This window comes from Rhinopithecus bieti, unplaced genomic scaffold (genome assembly GCF_001698545.2).
Source record: "Rhinopithecus bieti isolate Rb0 unplaced genomic scaffold, ASM169854v2 scaffold_57691, whole genome shotgun sequence".
Taxonomy (NCBI): domain Eukaryota; kingdom Metazoa; phylum Chordata; class Mammalia; order Primates; family Cercopithecidae; genus Rhinopithecus; species Rhinopithecus bieti.
The window spans coordinates 355,344-373,125 of record NW_016824383.1 but is presented as its reverse complement, the minus strand read 5'-3'; the positions used below and the strand labels follow the sequence as shown (position 1 = coordinate 373,125).

Sequence of the window (17,782 nt, the reverse complement as noted above, 5' to 3'; positions counted from 1 at the left end):
TACAGAGCCATGGTGGGAAAGAGATACCAACTACGTCAGCAGGGCCACTATCGCTTAGTGAGCCTGCTGGCCAGAACCAATGGCTGCCCAATTTAAGACAACCCATAAAGACCTCTTTATGTGGTGCAGACTCTAATGCCCTGCATCCACACAACAAAAGGTTAGCGCTGCTTTCTGAGAATGGAACAAGTGATTGAATTTCTGAAATGATAAATTTCACTATAGTCAGAGAGAATGGTACAACCAGTATCCTTAAAGTATCTGGATTCTCTTGTAAAATTAACAAGTTGGAGTCGATTGTCTAATTTACTAAAGATATTTGGAACAGGACTTATAATTTCCTAGTATACTTAAAATACAGTTCCATACAGAGATTTTTCTGCATGCAAGCAGCTTTTTAGGCACTCATCTTTGTCCATCTAATCTTTCTTCCTAATTGGAAACCTCCATAAGACCTTATCCTTTGTCATTTCCGCAAGTTCCTTATGCTTTTTAATTTTTGACCACACACTTGTCAGGGAGATCTATTATCTTCTTCTGTTACTGATCAGATTAACATGAAGCAGCGCAGCGATTAGTGTCTGAATTTGGAAGGAGGGAGAGGGAAGAAGTGAGGTGCTTCGGCACAACCCAGTTACAGTAACCCTGTGAATGTATGCATTCAATGCTGGAATTGTTTAGAGTGAGTGCCCGCTACAATTGGGGCTCACCCTTTCTGTAGCTTGTTTAAAGCCACATTCATTATTCATTCATTCATTTGTTCACTCCGTCAGTCAGCATTTGTTGAGTACCTGCTGTGTGACTTTGCTGTGCAGTCATTATAATGGGATCTGGGGGTCTATTGCCAGAGAAAGGGAACCCACGCACACACTTCTGGACAGGTACTTGCTGCCATCAGTGCTAGGTCTCATGACTGATGCTCTTATGAGCATTCCGTTATGGTTCGATCCTGAGCCTCATGGGAATAGGCTTTGATGTTAGAGAACTGAGGTGCCACCCTAGTTTCATAGCTTACTTGCTGCATCTCTTTAGATCTGCTGTTTAGTCTATCCAACCCGCCATTTCCTCATTTGTAGAGAATGGATAATCATAGTGGCTACGTCTCAGGGCTATTGTGAGGTTTAAATTAGTTACTGTAACAGAAACTTGTTACTCAGTGCCTGCCTCCACACATTATAGACCGTTGCTATCATTATGATAGCTCATAATCCATGCAGGTATCATTTGGCTCCTGTGGCGAGGAGACTTTCTGAATACCTTCCAGGAAACTGGCATTGCTTACTCAGGAGAAGGGAGCGTATTTATCGGGCAGGACTGGAGGGGAAGGAAAGAGTTCGCAGGGAACTTCCTGCCATTGTTGGGCTGGCTCCTCCGCATGTGACTTGGCTCAAGGATGCCCAAGCCTGGTCTTGCTATCTCCTTTTCCTTTATCTTCTTGGCACTCTGAGGTATCCTAGGAGGATCTAGTAGAACCTTTTGAAAACAGCCAAGGAGTGTCACAGATCGGGCAGTTTTCGTGCAAGGGCCCAAGCCACCTCCCACAGATATTCCCCCTCGCCACTTCTTCCCCAGCTGTCAGTCTCATCAGCATCTGCAACATGTAAGATGCAATTCTGGAGGTGAAGCTTAGGGCTCTGATGTGGGGCGAGGGGCTTAGGAGTCCCTGGAGTTCCCTAGTGTCTTCCTAGGCTGTGGGCCCAGCTGTGATCCAGAGTTTACTTTCGCCTCCAGCCCTTTCATGTCAGACAGCACAAATCTAGGGCAGCGAGCCCTGTCTTCTGTAACCCAGTAGAGGCCATTGGGTGGGAGCCCCTGTTGGTGCTGACTGGGGTCACAGTTTGGGCTGGCCTACCTCGTTGGACCCTGCTGCCCATCCATCGCAGGGTGGAACTCCTGGTCTCACCGTCCCAGCCTGTGTTACTTTGTGTGAACCCTGCCAGACATACTGTTCTCTTTATGGGTACCGACACCCCTCCTAGTCTGTCTGGCTTGAGCTCTTGGGACCTAGGGTCTACTTGAACCCTTCTTTTTGCAAGCTGGTCTGGCTTGAGCATTTCCCATTTGGGTTCAGCAAACATGTAATCCAGAACTAGCCAGGTGTGTTTCTATCTGTCATCTCCTTTGGTTTTCAGCATCTCATTTAATTCTTACACTGAAAGGTATGTATTAGTCTCTCCATTTTCAGGCAGAGGAAACTGAGGCTTAGAGAGGATAAATGAGCAGTACAGGTGCCTGGCCAATGTACCTGCTGCCTTGCTGTCTCAGAAGTGAGACACTTGTTACACACAGGGGGCCTGTGGAGCTAAGCAGTGGGCCTGAGCATCCGTGCTGTGATGTCACTGTGCAGCCAGTGAATGGCCACCTTGGTCCTCGAGCCAGCTTACAGTTTCACTGAGTCCTGGGGACCCAGTGAAATGTAACAAAGTCCCAGATCTTTGTTACCTTTTCCCTTTAACTGAAGGAGAGCTAGCAATCACTAAGCCCTGAGCCTTATGGTTAGAGGACATCAAGGATCCTGGCCTCTTGCAGAGCAAGAGATATTGCCTGGTTAAAGGCCACAGACCCCTGGGCCTCTGGGTCACCTGTGAATGTTCTTGGTCCACAGTGGATCCAGTAAGAATGGTGCAACTCTGGCCTATCAGAACAGTGGTCATCTTAACTTTTTATACAACAAGCAATTATGGAGGCCCATGGTATCTAAGGCACTGTGCTAGACACAGTGGGGCCTGCAGAAGTAAAGGAAACATGGCTCCTGAGCTCCTGAAAGTTTGTAGCTTGTTTGGGTAGGCAAGCATTTAAGTAACTATCTAGACCATTCAGACAGCAGGATGGAGTACTAGGAAGTTTGTCCAGTGTGCTGTGTGACCAGATGGATTCCTTCTCATGGGAACTGGGATCAGCTTTGCATGTCAGGGGCATTTGTACTAATGGCAAAGACTGGACAGAATTTTAGGGGTAAATAGAACTGGGAAGATGTTCCAGGCTAGAGACAAAGCCTGGGAGGAGGAGTGTGTGTTCAGGGATGGGATGGCAGGCGCACAGGGAAAGGGAGGCCCAGATGGTCCTTAAAGATCAGCGGCTGACCGTTCTCCAGTCTAACTCCAAACGCCAGGGCAGGAACCCGGGTCTCCTGGCCCCCAGCCCAGTGCTCCTTCTGCTGCATTGCTGTAAATAGAAGTTTAAAGTGGTTCTCAAGGCCAGAGGGGATTGGGGGAGAGCGGCTGAAGCTTTTTCCTTTGGATAGGCTGCTCCTGAGAGATGACATGTGAGGGGGTAGTGAGAACCTAAGGGATCACCTCCTCCTGATAAGCCAGAAAGCACCTCCCTTGTTGGGAGGCTGTGATGCAGCCAGGAATAGTGATCATGCCATTGCATCCAACCCTTGAATCCATCACCCCAGCCCTGCAGTCCTGCAGTCCTGAAGCCCAGGATCTGATCCCCTGAGCCTGGCTCATGCACACTGGCCTTCCAGGTCAAGCATGGGGTGTGCCCAGAGTCAGGAGCCATGTGGCCCTGCAGGGCAACTCTCTACTCCTGCCTCCTGAAAGTCAACTCAGTGGAAAACGCAGTCATCATTAAAAAAAAAAAAAAAAAAAAAGCAAACTCCCCTCTGAAAACCCTATGGATGAAGGGAGCACTTGAAGGGAACACCACGGGCACAAGGGAAGAAGGAAAATGCTGTTTTCCTGGCCTCTGCTGTTGGGCAGCTGGGTGATTCAGCTGCAGGGGCTGCCCTCTTGGAACCTGTGGCAGGTTGCATGCCACATGCATGCTGAGCTAGGAGGGCCCAGCAACTGGCACGGGACTCGCTTCCATCCTGGGGAGGCAACTATGTATTTATCTTATTTTTAGAGACTGAGTCTCCTTATGTTGCCCCGGCTGGTCTCGAACTCCTGGGTTCCAATGATTCTCCTACCTCGGCCTCCCAAAGTGCTGGGATTACAGGCATGAGCCACTGTGTACAGCCCAGTTCTCCATTTTTAAATTTACTGGTTTATGAAATTTGAAATGTTGAGCACTACTAATTTAGGCCTACTACTTTACTTAATTAAACTCTAAGCTTCACATATTGAAGACTAACAGAATAGGAATACCCTATTTAATTTGTTTTCTCTCAGCCTTGACTCTTTCCCTATCTTTTCAACCTGGACCTTCTGGTCTGGCTCACATGTCCCTTTCTTAGGGGGGACTCTTGTGATGCCCTAATCTAAAGCGTTATCCCCTTCCTATGGTTTGGTTTGGAGCACACTTGTTTCTGTTTGAATGACCTTGGTGTTTTTAGCTGCAGGCTGGGAACTGTCATTTCCCCCGGTAGAGTGGAAGTTCTTCTCTGTGACTAGGTCACTATGGCATCCCCAGCACCTAGTACAGCCCCTGGCACCTCGTAAGCCTCAGCGGAAATGTGTTGCCTGAATGAATGAAAGCACGGATTGGCTTCCCGGAGGAGGACCCACGTTTCTGTCCCTCCGGCACCAAGGCTGAGTTGTCCCTGCTGGTTCTCGGTCAGGCCTGAGAAGGGAGGCCCTCTCTTCCCCACCCTTCTTATCTGTGCCATGGCTACCTTCTTAGATACCGCTAAGCCTCCTGGTGCCCAACGGCCCCAGCAGGCTGGTCAGACTCAGTGTCTCAGTCAAGTTTCTTGGCTGCCGAGGCCTGAAATCTTCAGGGCCTTTGAGTAACGTTCTGCCCTTGAGCAGGTTCACAGACTGGCTGGTCCTCTGGGAGACGGGCCTCTCCCTGGCTCTTCAGAACCTCCTTGCAGCTTCCCCTCTTCTAGCTCTCTGCCTTGCCCGGAGTCCTGTGATGAGATGAGGGGAGGGATTGAGAAGTACCAGCGTGGGGCTGGGGCTGGGGCTGGGGCTGGGGCTGGGTGGTACAGGTCTGTGTGGAGGAAGCAGAGGTTGCAGGGACTGCTTTGGCCTGAGAGTGTCCTGGACTCGGCCTGGGAGCTCAGCGGGTGGTTAGTTGATTGACACAGGTGTGATCACGTTCTAGGATGGTTTTGGGGTTTGAGTGGCAGCTTCCCATCTGGTGCACAAAGACCACAGATGCAAGCACTTAGGAAGCCTCAGTTTGGAGGCCTTCCTAGCCCGGGGGGCTCCACATGCAGCGGGGCGTTCTTGATCTGGGCTGTCGAAGCACCATACCTGCCCAGTCATCTCATTTAACCCTCGTAATGGTCCTCTGATGTGCGCATGCTTCTTTATTACCACCATCTTTTAGGTGAGAAAACTAGAAGCATAAATAAAGTAGGCATTGCTGCCGGCTCCTGCAGTAAGTGGCAGTCACAGCATCTAGCCAAACTGCTTGATGCCTGATCTCTGCTCAGGCCGCCTGGATCTGCATTCCTGCAAACCCCCAGCTCTCACTCCATGTGAGCACACTCCACACTGGCTCGGCAGATACTGAGAGGCAGATTCTGCTGCTCTCGCCTTCATTGTGGCCTCCTTATCCATGCTGATATGGCTTGGCTGTGTCCCCACCCAGGTTTCACTTTGAATTGTAATAATTGCCACGTGCCAAGGGCTGGGCCAGGTGGAGATTATTGAAGGGAGATGGTTTCCTCCATGCTGTTCTCGTGGTAGTAAGTTTCATGAGATGTGATGGTTTTATAAAGGGGAGTTCCCTGTACATGCTCTCTTTCCTGCCACCATGTAGGATGTGACTTTGTTCCTCCTTTGCCCTCTGCCATAATTGTGAGGCCTCCCCAGCCATGTGGAACTGTGAGTCCATTAAAACTCTTTCCTTTATAAATTACCTAGTCTTGAGTATGTCTCTATTAGCAGCGTGAGAACAGGCTAATACACCTGCCCGTGGCCTCTCCAGCCAGCTCTGACCTACCAGGGCAGACAATGGGACAGTGATGAACCTGTTCATTCACGTGAGGCCTTGGAGGCTTCCCCCCGGCACAGTGGGGTACACCTCAGAATCTTAGCATGGCTGCGGGGGTGGTTTAGGCAGGGGCTCCCTCCCTGCTGCCCACAGATGCCCCTGCCCTGCGCGAGCACGACTACTGCTAGTTTGTGTAATGAGCTGCAGCAGAGCGCACTCAGAAGCAGCAGAGCAGAGCCCCTCAAGCATGGGCCGTGCCTCTCTCACTCTAACCTCAGAGCCTCTGTTCACTTCAAAGGGTGGCCTCGGGTGTCCTTTCCTTCATGGCTCCTTGGACCTTGGATGTTCTTCCATTGTGACGCCACTCAATTTGCGGGTCCATTTTCCCCAGGGGCCCATGCCCCTCTTGGGGACAGAGGCAAAGTCTTGTTTTCCTGTGTCTGTGCACACAGCATGCTCACAGGGCACCATGGGCATCCTCTGAGGGTTTGTTGACCCTCACTCCTCTTCTGGAGTTGGTTGATGCTTCAGTTCTATGATGGTCTTTGAACCTCCTCAGGTACATAAAACTCTTCACAAAGTTGCCCACTTCTCAACGGTTTTCCCCGTTAGAGGCCCAAACGTGAACATGGCTTTGCCTTCTCTTGAGCTTGCTCTCTAGAGTTCTTGAGGCTCTGGGTCTTACCTGTGCCCAGATACACCACTTCGTGAGGGGCCAGGACGCAGGCGATATGTGTCTCATGCTCAGGTGGTTTTTTTCAGGGGCTGCAGAACAGAAACTGTCATTCCTCGTGGCCCTTCGTACTTCTCACATTTCTTGGGCCTCCTTCTGCCACTGGTCCGCAGCAGCTTAAAGGCGTTGCCGTTTTCAGTTCAGAAGTGTGTCTAGGACCCTTAATAGATACCCATTCTCCCGGGAGTGGAGCGTGTCGGTCCACTCCAGTCCCATTCTCTTGTGACTGTCCCGTGTCAGTGAGCAGCATGAACACCGTGCGCGCAAGTGGCCTGTGTTCAAATCTTTCCTGGGTTCATGACCTGGAGAAAGCCTGTAGCCTTTTGGTCTCATTTGATCTTCAACACAGAGAGTCACAGTCATCCTCTAGTGCCTCCGTCCCCCAACCACACACGGAGACACAGCCTCCCTTCACTGCACTGCGCTGGCTGCAGAATGGAAGCCTGACAATGGTAGTTGAAGAAGTGGCATTTTACTAATTGTTTCCTGTACATTTTACTCTATAAAATATAGAAACAATCTTCTAACACTTTCTTGTTGGTCCCTAGTCCCTGTTCTTTGCATCAGTGTCCTCACCTATTTTATCTGTTTATTCAGAAATTAATAAGTAAATGTCATTTGTATTTGAGATTGCCTGGTGGATTCCTCCTGACGTGGCTACCCATGGAGGGCAATAAGGGAGGGGTCATGTCTGCTTTCCATGACTTCCTGGGTATAATAAGATCAGCACCACTGACACCTAAAGTTGTATCATGTTGAATTATTTAGGACTTTCTTGGTTGCAAGTGACAGAAACCCAACTCAAAGTATTTTAAACGTAAAAAGAATTTATTGGCTCATGAAATCAAAGAAAGGCTTAATAGTGTGGCAAAGGAGGTAGGAAGAGCAAATATTTTCATCCTCATTTTACACAAGAGAGAGGAGAGGGCAGAATTAGATATTAAAAGAATGGTCCATGGTGATCCAGGCTTAGCGACAGCCAGGACCTGGGTCACCCAAAGAGTGTGTGCAGTTTCTTATTCAGAACTCTTTAGGCTGTTACAATAAGAAAGAAAAGTAGGAGAGGGGTGGTTATTGCCTTGGAGCATCCAAAGAAGTCTTGCCCATTCCAGCGACCCAGCCTTTGGAACCGCAGTGCTGTGCAGATGAAACCCACCTGGATATAGGGTGTATGTCATGGGCTCTCACCCACAAGGCTTCTCTGGGCAAAATATTCACATGCACTTTTAAGGGGGTCGTGGAATCCACTGAAACCTGTCTGGGGTTCCTAAGTGAAGCCCTTCTTCTAGAAAAATGTCTAGCTCATTGTGCAGCTAGCCTCTGGGATAGTATTGAGAGCAGAGCTTTTCAGAATGGGTAGAGTTTTAGGTTCATGCCCCAGGGCACCGATGTGTGACAGATGGAGGCTGGGTGTGGGGTGCCAGGGCTCAGCGGCAGCTTCCAGAAATTCTCTGTTTACTTTTATTATCTATGATTTTATATTAGAACTTCGGCTAAGGTATTGTTTTTGAAAGGATCTCTGCTGATTAAAAAAATAATAAATTAAAAGAAAAGTTAGAAGACCACAAATTTAAGCATGGGTGAGCCTGCCCACCCCCCACTTTCCTTTCTGAAACAGGTCAACTTCTCTGAATAGCTGTGCAACCTAGAGATTCCAGGAATTCTAGAAACATTACCTATTTACTTCTGCTTGGACGTGACCCACACATCCTGCGCACGTGGAGAGAGACCTTGGTAGGCTAACTTCTTAGAAAAAAAAAACATGAAAACCATGACCCCAGCAGGAGGAAGCCGCTGCTGTTAAGACAAGCTTATTGTCAGAGGAGCTGTGCTTGGGATTTTTCTGGTCCTTTAACCAAGTGCTGTGGTTCCTTTGTACTGTTCACTCCTTGGGACGTCTCCCCAGGCTGGGGCTAGAGATGGTGGGAGTCTGCAAAGTCCTGAACTGGCAGGGTCTGGACTTGGCCTGAGGGTCTGCCCTACCTCCATGGGGCTAATGCTCTCTGGGTGTGCCCAGGGAGTGACAGAAACCTGGTGTAATCAATATAGAAGCTTGTGAAGAAGAGGAGGGGGACCGTAGTTTCTAAGAGGCCAGGGCAGAGTGGATATCCAGGCACTGTAGGGGCAGACAGATGATCAGCTGGGAGGGAGCAGGGTTGGAGCTGCAGGGTCTGCCTGGTGAGGAGCCTGGTTTTCCCTGGCCTGGGCTAGGATCCCCACCACTGTACGGCCTCACCGCTTCCTTGCAAAGACAAGCGTTTAGTGTGGTTGTTTTTAACAAAGCAGGAGGAAGACTTTCTTGTGTCTGTATAATGCTTTCTTCCTTTTCAAAAAGCTGCCGTATGGGAGAGAGAAAGATAATAGAGCTAGAGATAGTTAGGCTTGGATGATTTCTATCAGACCTAGATTCGTGGTCAGGGGTCAGAGGTCAAAGATCATGAGCCTGTCAGGAAGATTTTCCTTGAAGGTTAAGTGGGCATTGGATTTTATGAAAGTGTAGGCCATGGAATTGAGCTCTGCGGGGCACTTCAAAACCTCATTGGGGCAGGGGCAGCAGCCAGGGGACCCCCTCCACCACCACCACCACCACCACTCCCCAGCCTGTGGAGTGAAGGGCAGGGTGGGCTTGATGGCCAGGGATACCCCTTTCTGGAGAGAAGGGAGGCGAGCAGGCAAGCTTACCAAAAGGGCTGTGGCCAGGGTCATCTCTGGGGTTACAGCAAGGACATGCCAGGCAGACACGGGAGGCTGTCTGAACCAGTGCCTGCCAGATACCAGCTCTCCCACCTCTGGGCCTGGGGGGAAGCATAGTGGTCACTGGGAGTGACTGCCTGTCTCTGAGTACAGAAATGAGGCTGGACAGGGAAGGACTTACTCTTGTCCCCTCCCCCTCGCTTCTAGAGGCCTGGGGGCATGGCTGAGCACCATGGGGTCTATGGTGGAGGGGAGAGAGCTCTCTGATGCTCCCAGGGGGTTGGCCTCCCATCTCTGCCCTGGTACTCTAGGCCATGTGACATCGCCATTGGGACCGTGTGCCTTGGAGATGGAAGACACAGGCTTCCTGCTAACTGGTCGGGCCCCTGTGGGCAACTTCTTTGACCTCACTAAGCTTTCTCTTCCTGTTCCATAAAAATGGGCTGGAAATACAGTGGAATTACCTGGTGAGCTTTCAACATATACAAATTCAAATCTCAAATTCAAATTCAAATTTTGGCAAAGGAAATAGACTCAGAAAAATATCCCTTCCCAGCCTGGGTAATTTTGCCCACCGCTCCGCCTGGGTTAGTTTCCCGGGGCCGCCATAACGAAGGACCACAAACTGGGTGGCTTAGAATGGCAACTTCTTGCCTCACTGTTCTGGAAGCAGAATTCCAACATCAAGGTGTCGGCAGGGCCACACCCACCCTAAGATGCTACGGAAGGACCATTGCTTCCTTCCAGCTTCTAATGGCCCCTCAGCTTCTTGCAGTGTCTCCCCACTCCTCACACGACCTTGTTTTTACAAGGACATGGGGCCCCACACATGCACACTCCAGTGTGTCCTCATCCTAACTTAATTACATCTGCAGTAGCCCTCTTTCCCAATCAGGCCACTCAGAGGAACCAGGGGTTAAGACTTCAGCATAAGAATTTGGAGGTCACACTTCAACCTATGATATCACCTAGGGGACCCTTGGCTGGGGAAGGAGGAAGCATGGGAGACAGGCACAGGCCCCTCAGGGTGGGCTCATCTCCGCCCCATATGAGAACTGGCTAGAGACAACAACTTTTACACCAGAGGCCCCTGAGTGCATGCCGGCCACCTCGCCTGGCAGGCAGTGGTGGAGACAAGCCTTTTCCAGCCTCTGAAGGAATTGGGCTGTGCTGGACAACTGGTAACTCCACTGTGGTCTTCAGGGAAGCACGGGTAATGGAGATGTCCACGGGCACAGCCCGACCGATTGCTGACGGCAACAGCAGTGCATCATCTCACAGTCTGGAGGCGTTGGCCGGGCCATGTGCCTTCTTCTGAGGCTCTAGGGGAGGAGCCTTCTGCACTTCTTCCCTGCTTCCCGTGGCTGCCAGCAATCCTTGGCGCTCCTGGGCTTGTGTCTGCCTCACTCTAAACACTGCCTCCATCTTCACATGGCCTTCTTCCCTCTGTGTCTCCTCATCTCCCTGTGTTCAAATTTCCTTCTTCCTATAAGGACACCCATCATTGGATTTAAGGCCGCACCAAATCCCATAGGACTTACTTCATCATAACTTGATTGTATCTGCAAAGATCCTATTTTCAAATAAAGTCACATTCACAGGTACACGGGATTAGGATTCCAACCAGTCTTTTTGGGGAACACAATTCTACCTCCTGCGGAGGGTGAGGAGGACTTTACAGATGGAGTCATGCCAGGCACTGTGGTCAGGAGCGCCAGCAACAGCCCTCAGAATGCCGGGGCTTCACCTCTGCCCAGAGTCCAGCCCATCTCCCGGCACTCAGCCCATGATGCTGCTGCCATTGGCCTGCCAGATTGAGGTTGTGGCGTGCCCTCTTCTCCTCTCTTGTGCCCCCGTTGAATGCCTTAGGGCTCCGCTCAACTATCACCCACTTGGCAGAGCCTTCCCTGATCCTTCTCCCAAGAAGTCCTCAGTCCTTCCTCTGGGCTGCCAGAGGTGCCCGTTCAACTTCAACTATCACACATGGCACGTTATCTGCTTCCTCGTTTGTGTTCCCTTGAGCTCCCCTAGGCCTGGGACAGGTTCTTATTCTCATGTTGTTCTCCGTCCGATGTACTGCTGCATGGCGGGCCTTCTGCATTTGTCGAGTGAGAGAGAGCCAAGGGTGGATGGATGGGGACATGGGTAGGTAGATGGATGTCAAGTGTTACCTGAACAGAGAGGTCTTCCCTGACCCCTCCACCACTGTCTCTCTCATCCCCTTGCCCTGTTGTGTTTTGCTCCATAGCAAAACATAGTTCTTTATCATATGATATACTTTGTTGCCTCTCTCCTTTCATTAGAAAGTGTGCTTTGTAAGAACAAGCATATTGCCTTTCTATTTCAGTATTGTATCCACAGTGCCTGAAACAACAATATTTATGAGATTGCAGGTGCATGGAGGGATGGGGGTGGAGGCATGGATGGGTGGGTGGCTGGGAGTCTGTTGTCTAGGGAAGGCGTATGGCTCCTATCACAGTGTCAGCTGGTCACAGAGCTGCCCGGCACACATGCTTTCTGCTCACTGTTTGTTTTGCCCTCCCTTCCCATCCCCTCACCCCCAGATTCAAGAATTATTATGTTTTTATGGCTGTCATCACATGGCAAGGCCCTTGCACTCCCAGCTAGGATTAATAACTGTCTGAGGCTCATGTTCTGGGACCAGAGCTCTGCTGGGCCTGCCCTTAATCCCTCGGAAATACCCACCACACTGGGTTGTGAGATACCAGCCTCAGCCTGCCCTGGAATGGGCTGATTTTACATAACATGTTTTTGCAACCAGCAATAACATGCCACCCCTCAGTGTCGTGTCTTCCACAAGCACTGACCTCAGGACAGGAGTGTGTGTGCGCATGTGTGTTCCACGTGTACTCTGCCGGCACTGCGTGTGGAAGGAGTTTTAGCTTCCCTCCCTCCCTGGAGAGGCTTGGTTTATGTAATCTACTTGTCTCTCAGGCTCATTTAGTTACCGGAAGTGGTCAGACGTTAGACAGACGGGGAACTGCAGCCAGGTCTCAGAGCTCAGGGGAGAATGGTTCTCATGCAGAGAGGTTGCGGAAAAGCAGGCAGGGCCTGATAGTTCCTGTGTGCCACAGAGGCTCATCTGACTCAGGTAGACCAGACACACAAAAAGCCAGCTGGGAACCCCAAGGGCTGGTTCTCTCTTGTGGGGAGTGCAGGGGCTGGAGGGGATACTCATACCTGGACTGATGTCTACATGGGGCCCTTTCAAAGCGCATAGTAGAAGGATTTGTTGAGCGAAGAATTAAAGCAAAGACCACTGTATCTGCTTCTAAAGGATGCATTTCCCATTTACCACTCAAGGGATCTATCCTTTCTAAAAAGCAGGGAGGGGGTCTTTGGTCTAAAGTCAGAATATTATCTCCCCTGACCAGGCCACCAGAAGCAACAACTTATACTTTTTCCAGATTTCAGGAACGTATTGGACTGGACCTTCCTGTCATTGGGTGCCACTTGTCTTGGACATGCCACCTTTTCCAGCCCTATCTTAACAGATAATGTTTTAGGGCAGCTGTTTCTTTGACATTAAATGGTGGGGGCCACTTTTCATTTGGACTGATCTTCTCTTCTTTTCCTCTTCCTTCTTTCCCTTCTCCTCCTCTTCCTTCTCCTTTCTTTCTTCCTCTTCCTCCTTCTCCTCTTCCTCATTCTCCTTTTTTTCTTCCTCTGAACACATGCCATTCCCTCTACCTGGAATATACTGCCCCCAGATATTTTTCACCTTTTTAATTGAGATATAATTTACATACCATGATCCTCACCCTTTCACAGTATCCATCTTAGTGGTTTTTAGTGTGTTCACGAGGTTGTGCAACCATCGCTACTGTCTAATTCTGGAATGTTGTTATCACCCCAAAAGAAACGCAGCATCCATTAGCAGTCATTCTTCATTCTCCCACTTCCCAGTCCCTGACAACCACTAATCTACTTTCCATCTCTGCAGATATGCCTGTTCTGGACGTTTCTTAAAAACTGAAATCATATACTCTGTGGTCCTTTGTAACTAGCTTCTTTCCCTGAACTGATGTTTTCAAGGTTCATTCATGTTGTAGTGTCGCTCAGAACCTCCTTCCCCTTTATGGCCATATAATATTCCATTGTATAGATGTACCACAATTTATTTATCCAGTCATCAGTGGATAGGCACTAGGTTGTTGCCATGTTTTGACTCTTATGAACAGTGCTGCCAAGACCACTCACATATTACCTTACCTCTCACCAATGACTTTAAAGAAGCTCTGCCAACCTGCATGAGCTGCACATCTGGTGACAGGTGTATGGCTTAGTACAGACTTTCTCCTTTCTTCTGCTGGCCTCACACTTGCTGCCTGTTAACACCTAAGTGTTCTTGTTTTGGAAGGAGTGTAGGCAGTACCCTGAGTTGTATGTGTGTCTTGGTACCAGATACCATCTTGAGTTAGAAAAACAAGGTGGCTGATTTTGAGGGGTTCTCAATGGAGCTTGTGTCAACACAGTGCCCCCTATTGCATGCAGGAGGAGGTTCCCAGTGCCAGAAGTTCTATGTAAAAGGCCCCAGGGAAGGCAGCAAGGTTCATTCATTTATTCACCTGGATGCCACATTGAGGCTGAGGCTCCACGTGGCCTTATAGGTAGGACCAGCCCTCTATAGCCCTGGCCTGGATTGTTCCTGGAGAGGGAGGACCTCGGAGGGTGCAAGGCTTTGTTCTGTCACCTCTGTCACTTTGTTCCACTGATTTTTTGCCTCACTATAGTCTGCCAGCCTTAGGCCAAAAAGAGCGTAAAATAGAACCTCCCCCAGCACACCACCCTGGACCACCAGCACTGTGCAGATTCTCTCTTCCTTCCATGGCCTGAGCTTCCCATGCCCTCCCTCCCTGCCAATCACCTCCTGCTGGACTCTTTTCCAAGGCTGGGGGCTCCATGAGGGCAGGTGCCTGTGCTGCCTTGTTTGTCCTGGCACACTCAGCCCTGAGCAGTGTGTCAGGATCACAGGAAAGATAACGATGATGATGATGATGACAATGATGATGATGATGGCATCGATGACAGTGATAATGACAATGAGGCTTACTATGTATCAGGCATTATCCTATGTTCTTTACATGTTTCTGAACTCATTTAATCCTCACAAGGATTCTAGCAGCCTGATGCTATTTATCTCCATTTTACAGATATGGAAACTGAGGCACATAGAGGTTAGGTCATCTACTCAGTCACACAGCCATCAAGAGGAAGAGCCAGGATCTGACATTCACAGTCTAACTCTAGAGCACAGGCCTCTAACCACTGTCATGGTTTATACACATATACTACACATATGGTTTATACACATATACTACATGTATATGAGTTGTTCTGGGATGGATGGATGGGTAGACACAGCGGACGTATCAGTGGCTTCATGAGAAGGCCTGAGTGGCCTGGTGTGCCCCATTGAGCCACACTGAGTCTTGGGACAAGGTTAGCTCCCCATGGCTGCTGCCTGTGTGTAGGTAAGGAGGCCAGGAAGTGGATTAAAGCCCAGGGTTGGAGGCCCAGACCGAGGAGGCTGGCACCCCCTAGGCTCGTGTTACACCAGGGGCTATGGCCAGTTCCCTCTGCCTGGCCTCAGAGCAGAGATCCTAGTCCCCGCTGCCGGAGCGAGGAGCCTCGGCTTCCTGTCCATTGTCTCCTTGGGGCACACCCAGCATGTTCCTGAAGTGACCTGGAGAGGCAGGGAGGGAGGGAAGGAGGGAAGGGGGCCAGCCCAGAGCCTAGTCAGGGTGGGAGAGGGGAAATGAGAGGGGAAGACTTGGTGTTTTTCCTTATTTGTGTTTTGTATTAAAGAAAACAAATAATATCCTTTGAGAAAACCATTAAACAAAGCACATCCTAAGGCCCCAGAGGCCCATTGTGGCTGCCTGGAGCCCGGAATTCATTCATGCTTTCTTGGCTAGATTGTTGGAGGCAAGAGAGACAGGGGTGAGAGGAAAGGATTGTTATTAAAATATATTTTGAAATGTGTCACTCCCTCCCTGCACTCAATCCAGTCCAGGTCAAGTGGCCATAACTCCAAGGTCCCTGTGTCCTCCTGAGTCTGTTGTTCTCCCATTACCTCTCTGGGAAGCTCCCCAGAACTGGCCAGTCCCAGCACAGCCAGGGTGGTCAGTTTCAACCACGAGCTTGGGGGCTGAGCCCTGTGAAGGCGAAACAGTGAGACCCTCCTTTATGGAGGCTGAATCCAGAGGGCTGCATGTGCCCCACCACAGGGTGCGACCCACAGGACTGCAATCTCTAACTCACTGTGTGGCCACTCTGGGCCTTGGGCTCCCTGCCTGTAAGGTGGGGAGTGGGCAAAAATGGACCCCCTCTGACCGCTTTCCAGCAGCCTGGACCCTGTGTCTTCCCCTCATCCAGCGCATGCACAGGTCCCTGCAGGTGGGTAGGGATCACCCTCAGGCTGCAGGCTCTGCATCCAGGCTTGTACCCAGGTGTCCCAGGTCGAAGCCAGTCCACTCTCTCCCACTTGACTCCAAGTCTAGGTACCCCCTACTCCACCCCAGGCTGCTCATAATGGAATGGTAGTACATGGTGGTGTTCTCTGTCATGTCCACACCAGAACACACTTTGCTGTTGGAGGAGGGATGGGAAAAGGTAGGAAGAGCAGAGCTGGCCATCAACCCAGGTTGTACAAATAGCTCTGCCTGTGATTCTGCATTTGCAGGATCGGCCCTGGGTTGCAAGTCGAGGGCCTCTCTCCAACCTTGATGTAGATGTATAAATAGTTGCTGTCATGGTGACAATACACAAAATACTATCCTTAGAATTTTCCCCAGTTCCTCCTTTAAAGTTGAAAAAGAAGCCTGGGCAACAAAGTGAGACCCCATCTCTACAAAAAATAAAAAAATGAGCCAGGTGTGATGATGCATGCCTATGATACTGGCTACATGGGAGGCTGAGGCAGGAGAATTGCTTGAGCTCAGGAGGTCAAGGCTGCAGTGAGCCGTGTTTGTACCACAGTGCTCCAGCCTGGGTGACACAGCAAGACCCTGTCTCTAATAATAATAATAATAATAATAATAATAATAATAAATAATAATAATGTTGAAAAAGTAATTTAGCTATTTTCATGTTTTCCTAAATACTCCCTAGACTATATAGGGAAAGAAGATCTTGGGTAAAAATTTCACTGGGGGTGCCTGGACTAGGTTTAGGAGACAAATTTCCTCTTCACAGGGCTTAGGGCTTTCAGGTTTCACCTCCTTGGTCCTCTAGCAGCCCAGAGAAGAAGGTTAATGTTCCCATTTTGTTATGGAACTTGTNAAGCCTGGGCAACAAAGTGAGACCCCATCTCTACAAAAAATAAAAAAATGAGCCAGGTGTGATGATGCATGCCTATGATACTGGCTACATGGGAGGCTGAGGCAGGAGAATTGCTTGAGCTCAGGAGGTCAAGGCTGCAGTGAGCCGTGTTTGTACCACAGTGCTCCAGCCTGGGTGACACAGCAAGACCCTGTCTCTAATAATAATAATAATAATAATAATAATAATAATAAATAATAATAATGTTGAAAAGTAATTTAGCTATTTTCATGTTTTCCTAAATACTCCCTAGACTATATAGGGAAAGAAGATCTTGGGTAAAATTTCACTGGGGTGCCTGGACTAGGTTTAGGAGACAAATTTCCTCTTCACAGGGCTTAGGGCTTTCAGGTTTCACCTCCTTGGTCCTCTAGCAGCCCAGAGAAGAAGGTTAATGTTCCCATTTTGTTATGGAACTTGTGCTTAGAGAAGTAACTTGCCCTGGGATGCACAGCCAGTGAGCTGCAGAACCTGGCCCCAGCTCTGCTGCTCATTCTCTGCAAAACCTTGAACCAGCTTGTTCATCTTTCCAGATTTGAATGTCTCATCTGTAATTCAAGGACTTGGACATATTGGATTCTAAGGTCCTCATTGTCCCTACTGTTCTTTGATTCTGTAATTCCAGCATCATTGCCTGGTAGGAAGTTCATTGACTACTGTTTTTCCTTTTTCAGTCTGGATTTGGTGGTCAGAATCTAGTCTCTCCAAACTCTTGATGTCTTTCTGTCTTAGATGCTGGTGTACTTAGTGCAGTCCCAGAGGTGCTTTGCTCTCTTTCGGGAGTTACTAATGATCCCCTTCCTCCCCGCATGACACAGGGCTACCACCCGATGCCCCATGAAGTGGAGATCGCACACACCAAGAAGCTGTTCCGCAGGAGGAGAAATGATCGAAGGTAGGAGAGACTTCGTCATGAGCTTTGGGTTTTCCTTTCCTGCTTCTGTCATCTGTAGCAACATTAGCTTTGGCCTGCATTTTGCTTTTCCCAGTCACCAGCTGGTCCTGATGAGACGGGGTTGGTAGCATCGTGGGTTGGCTACTGGTTGGGGATTCCCCCATGGGCAGAGTGGCAGCTCCACTTCTCTCGTTGGCCTAGGGGTTGGCTCCCTTCAGGCGTTTGACCGAGAGCCCACCATCACCACTGCCTCTTCCTGGGGGTCAGGCAGTGCCCAGGCTTTG

General features: G+C 49.7%; 1 protein-coding gene across 8 annotated transcripts in view; it reads left to right on the top strand.

Moving 5' to 3' along the window:
• Nucleotides 1-17,782, top strand: part of CTIF (cap binding complex dependent translation initiation factor) — a 334,077-nt gene that overhangs the window by 163,519 nt on the left and 152,776 nt on the right. For all 8 annotated transcript variants that reach the window (XM_017862290.1, XM_017862289.1, XM_017862287.1 and 5 more), the window contains one exon: nt 17,422-17,498. In XM_017862290.1, the coding sequence (XP_017717779.1) occupies nt 17,422-17,498 (77 nt within the window). The remainder of the gene's footprint in view (nt 1-17,421; nt 17,499-17,782) is intronic.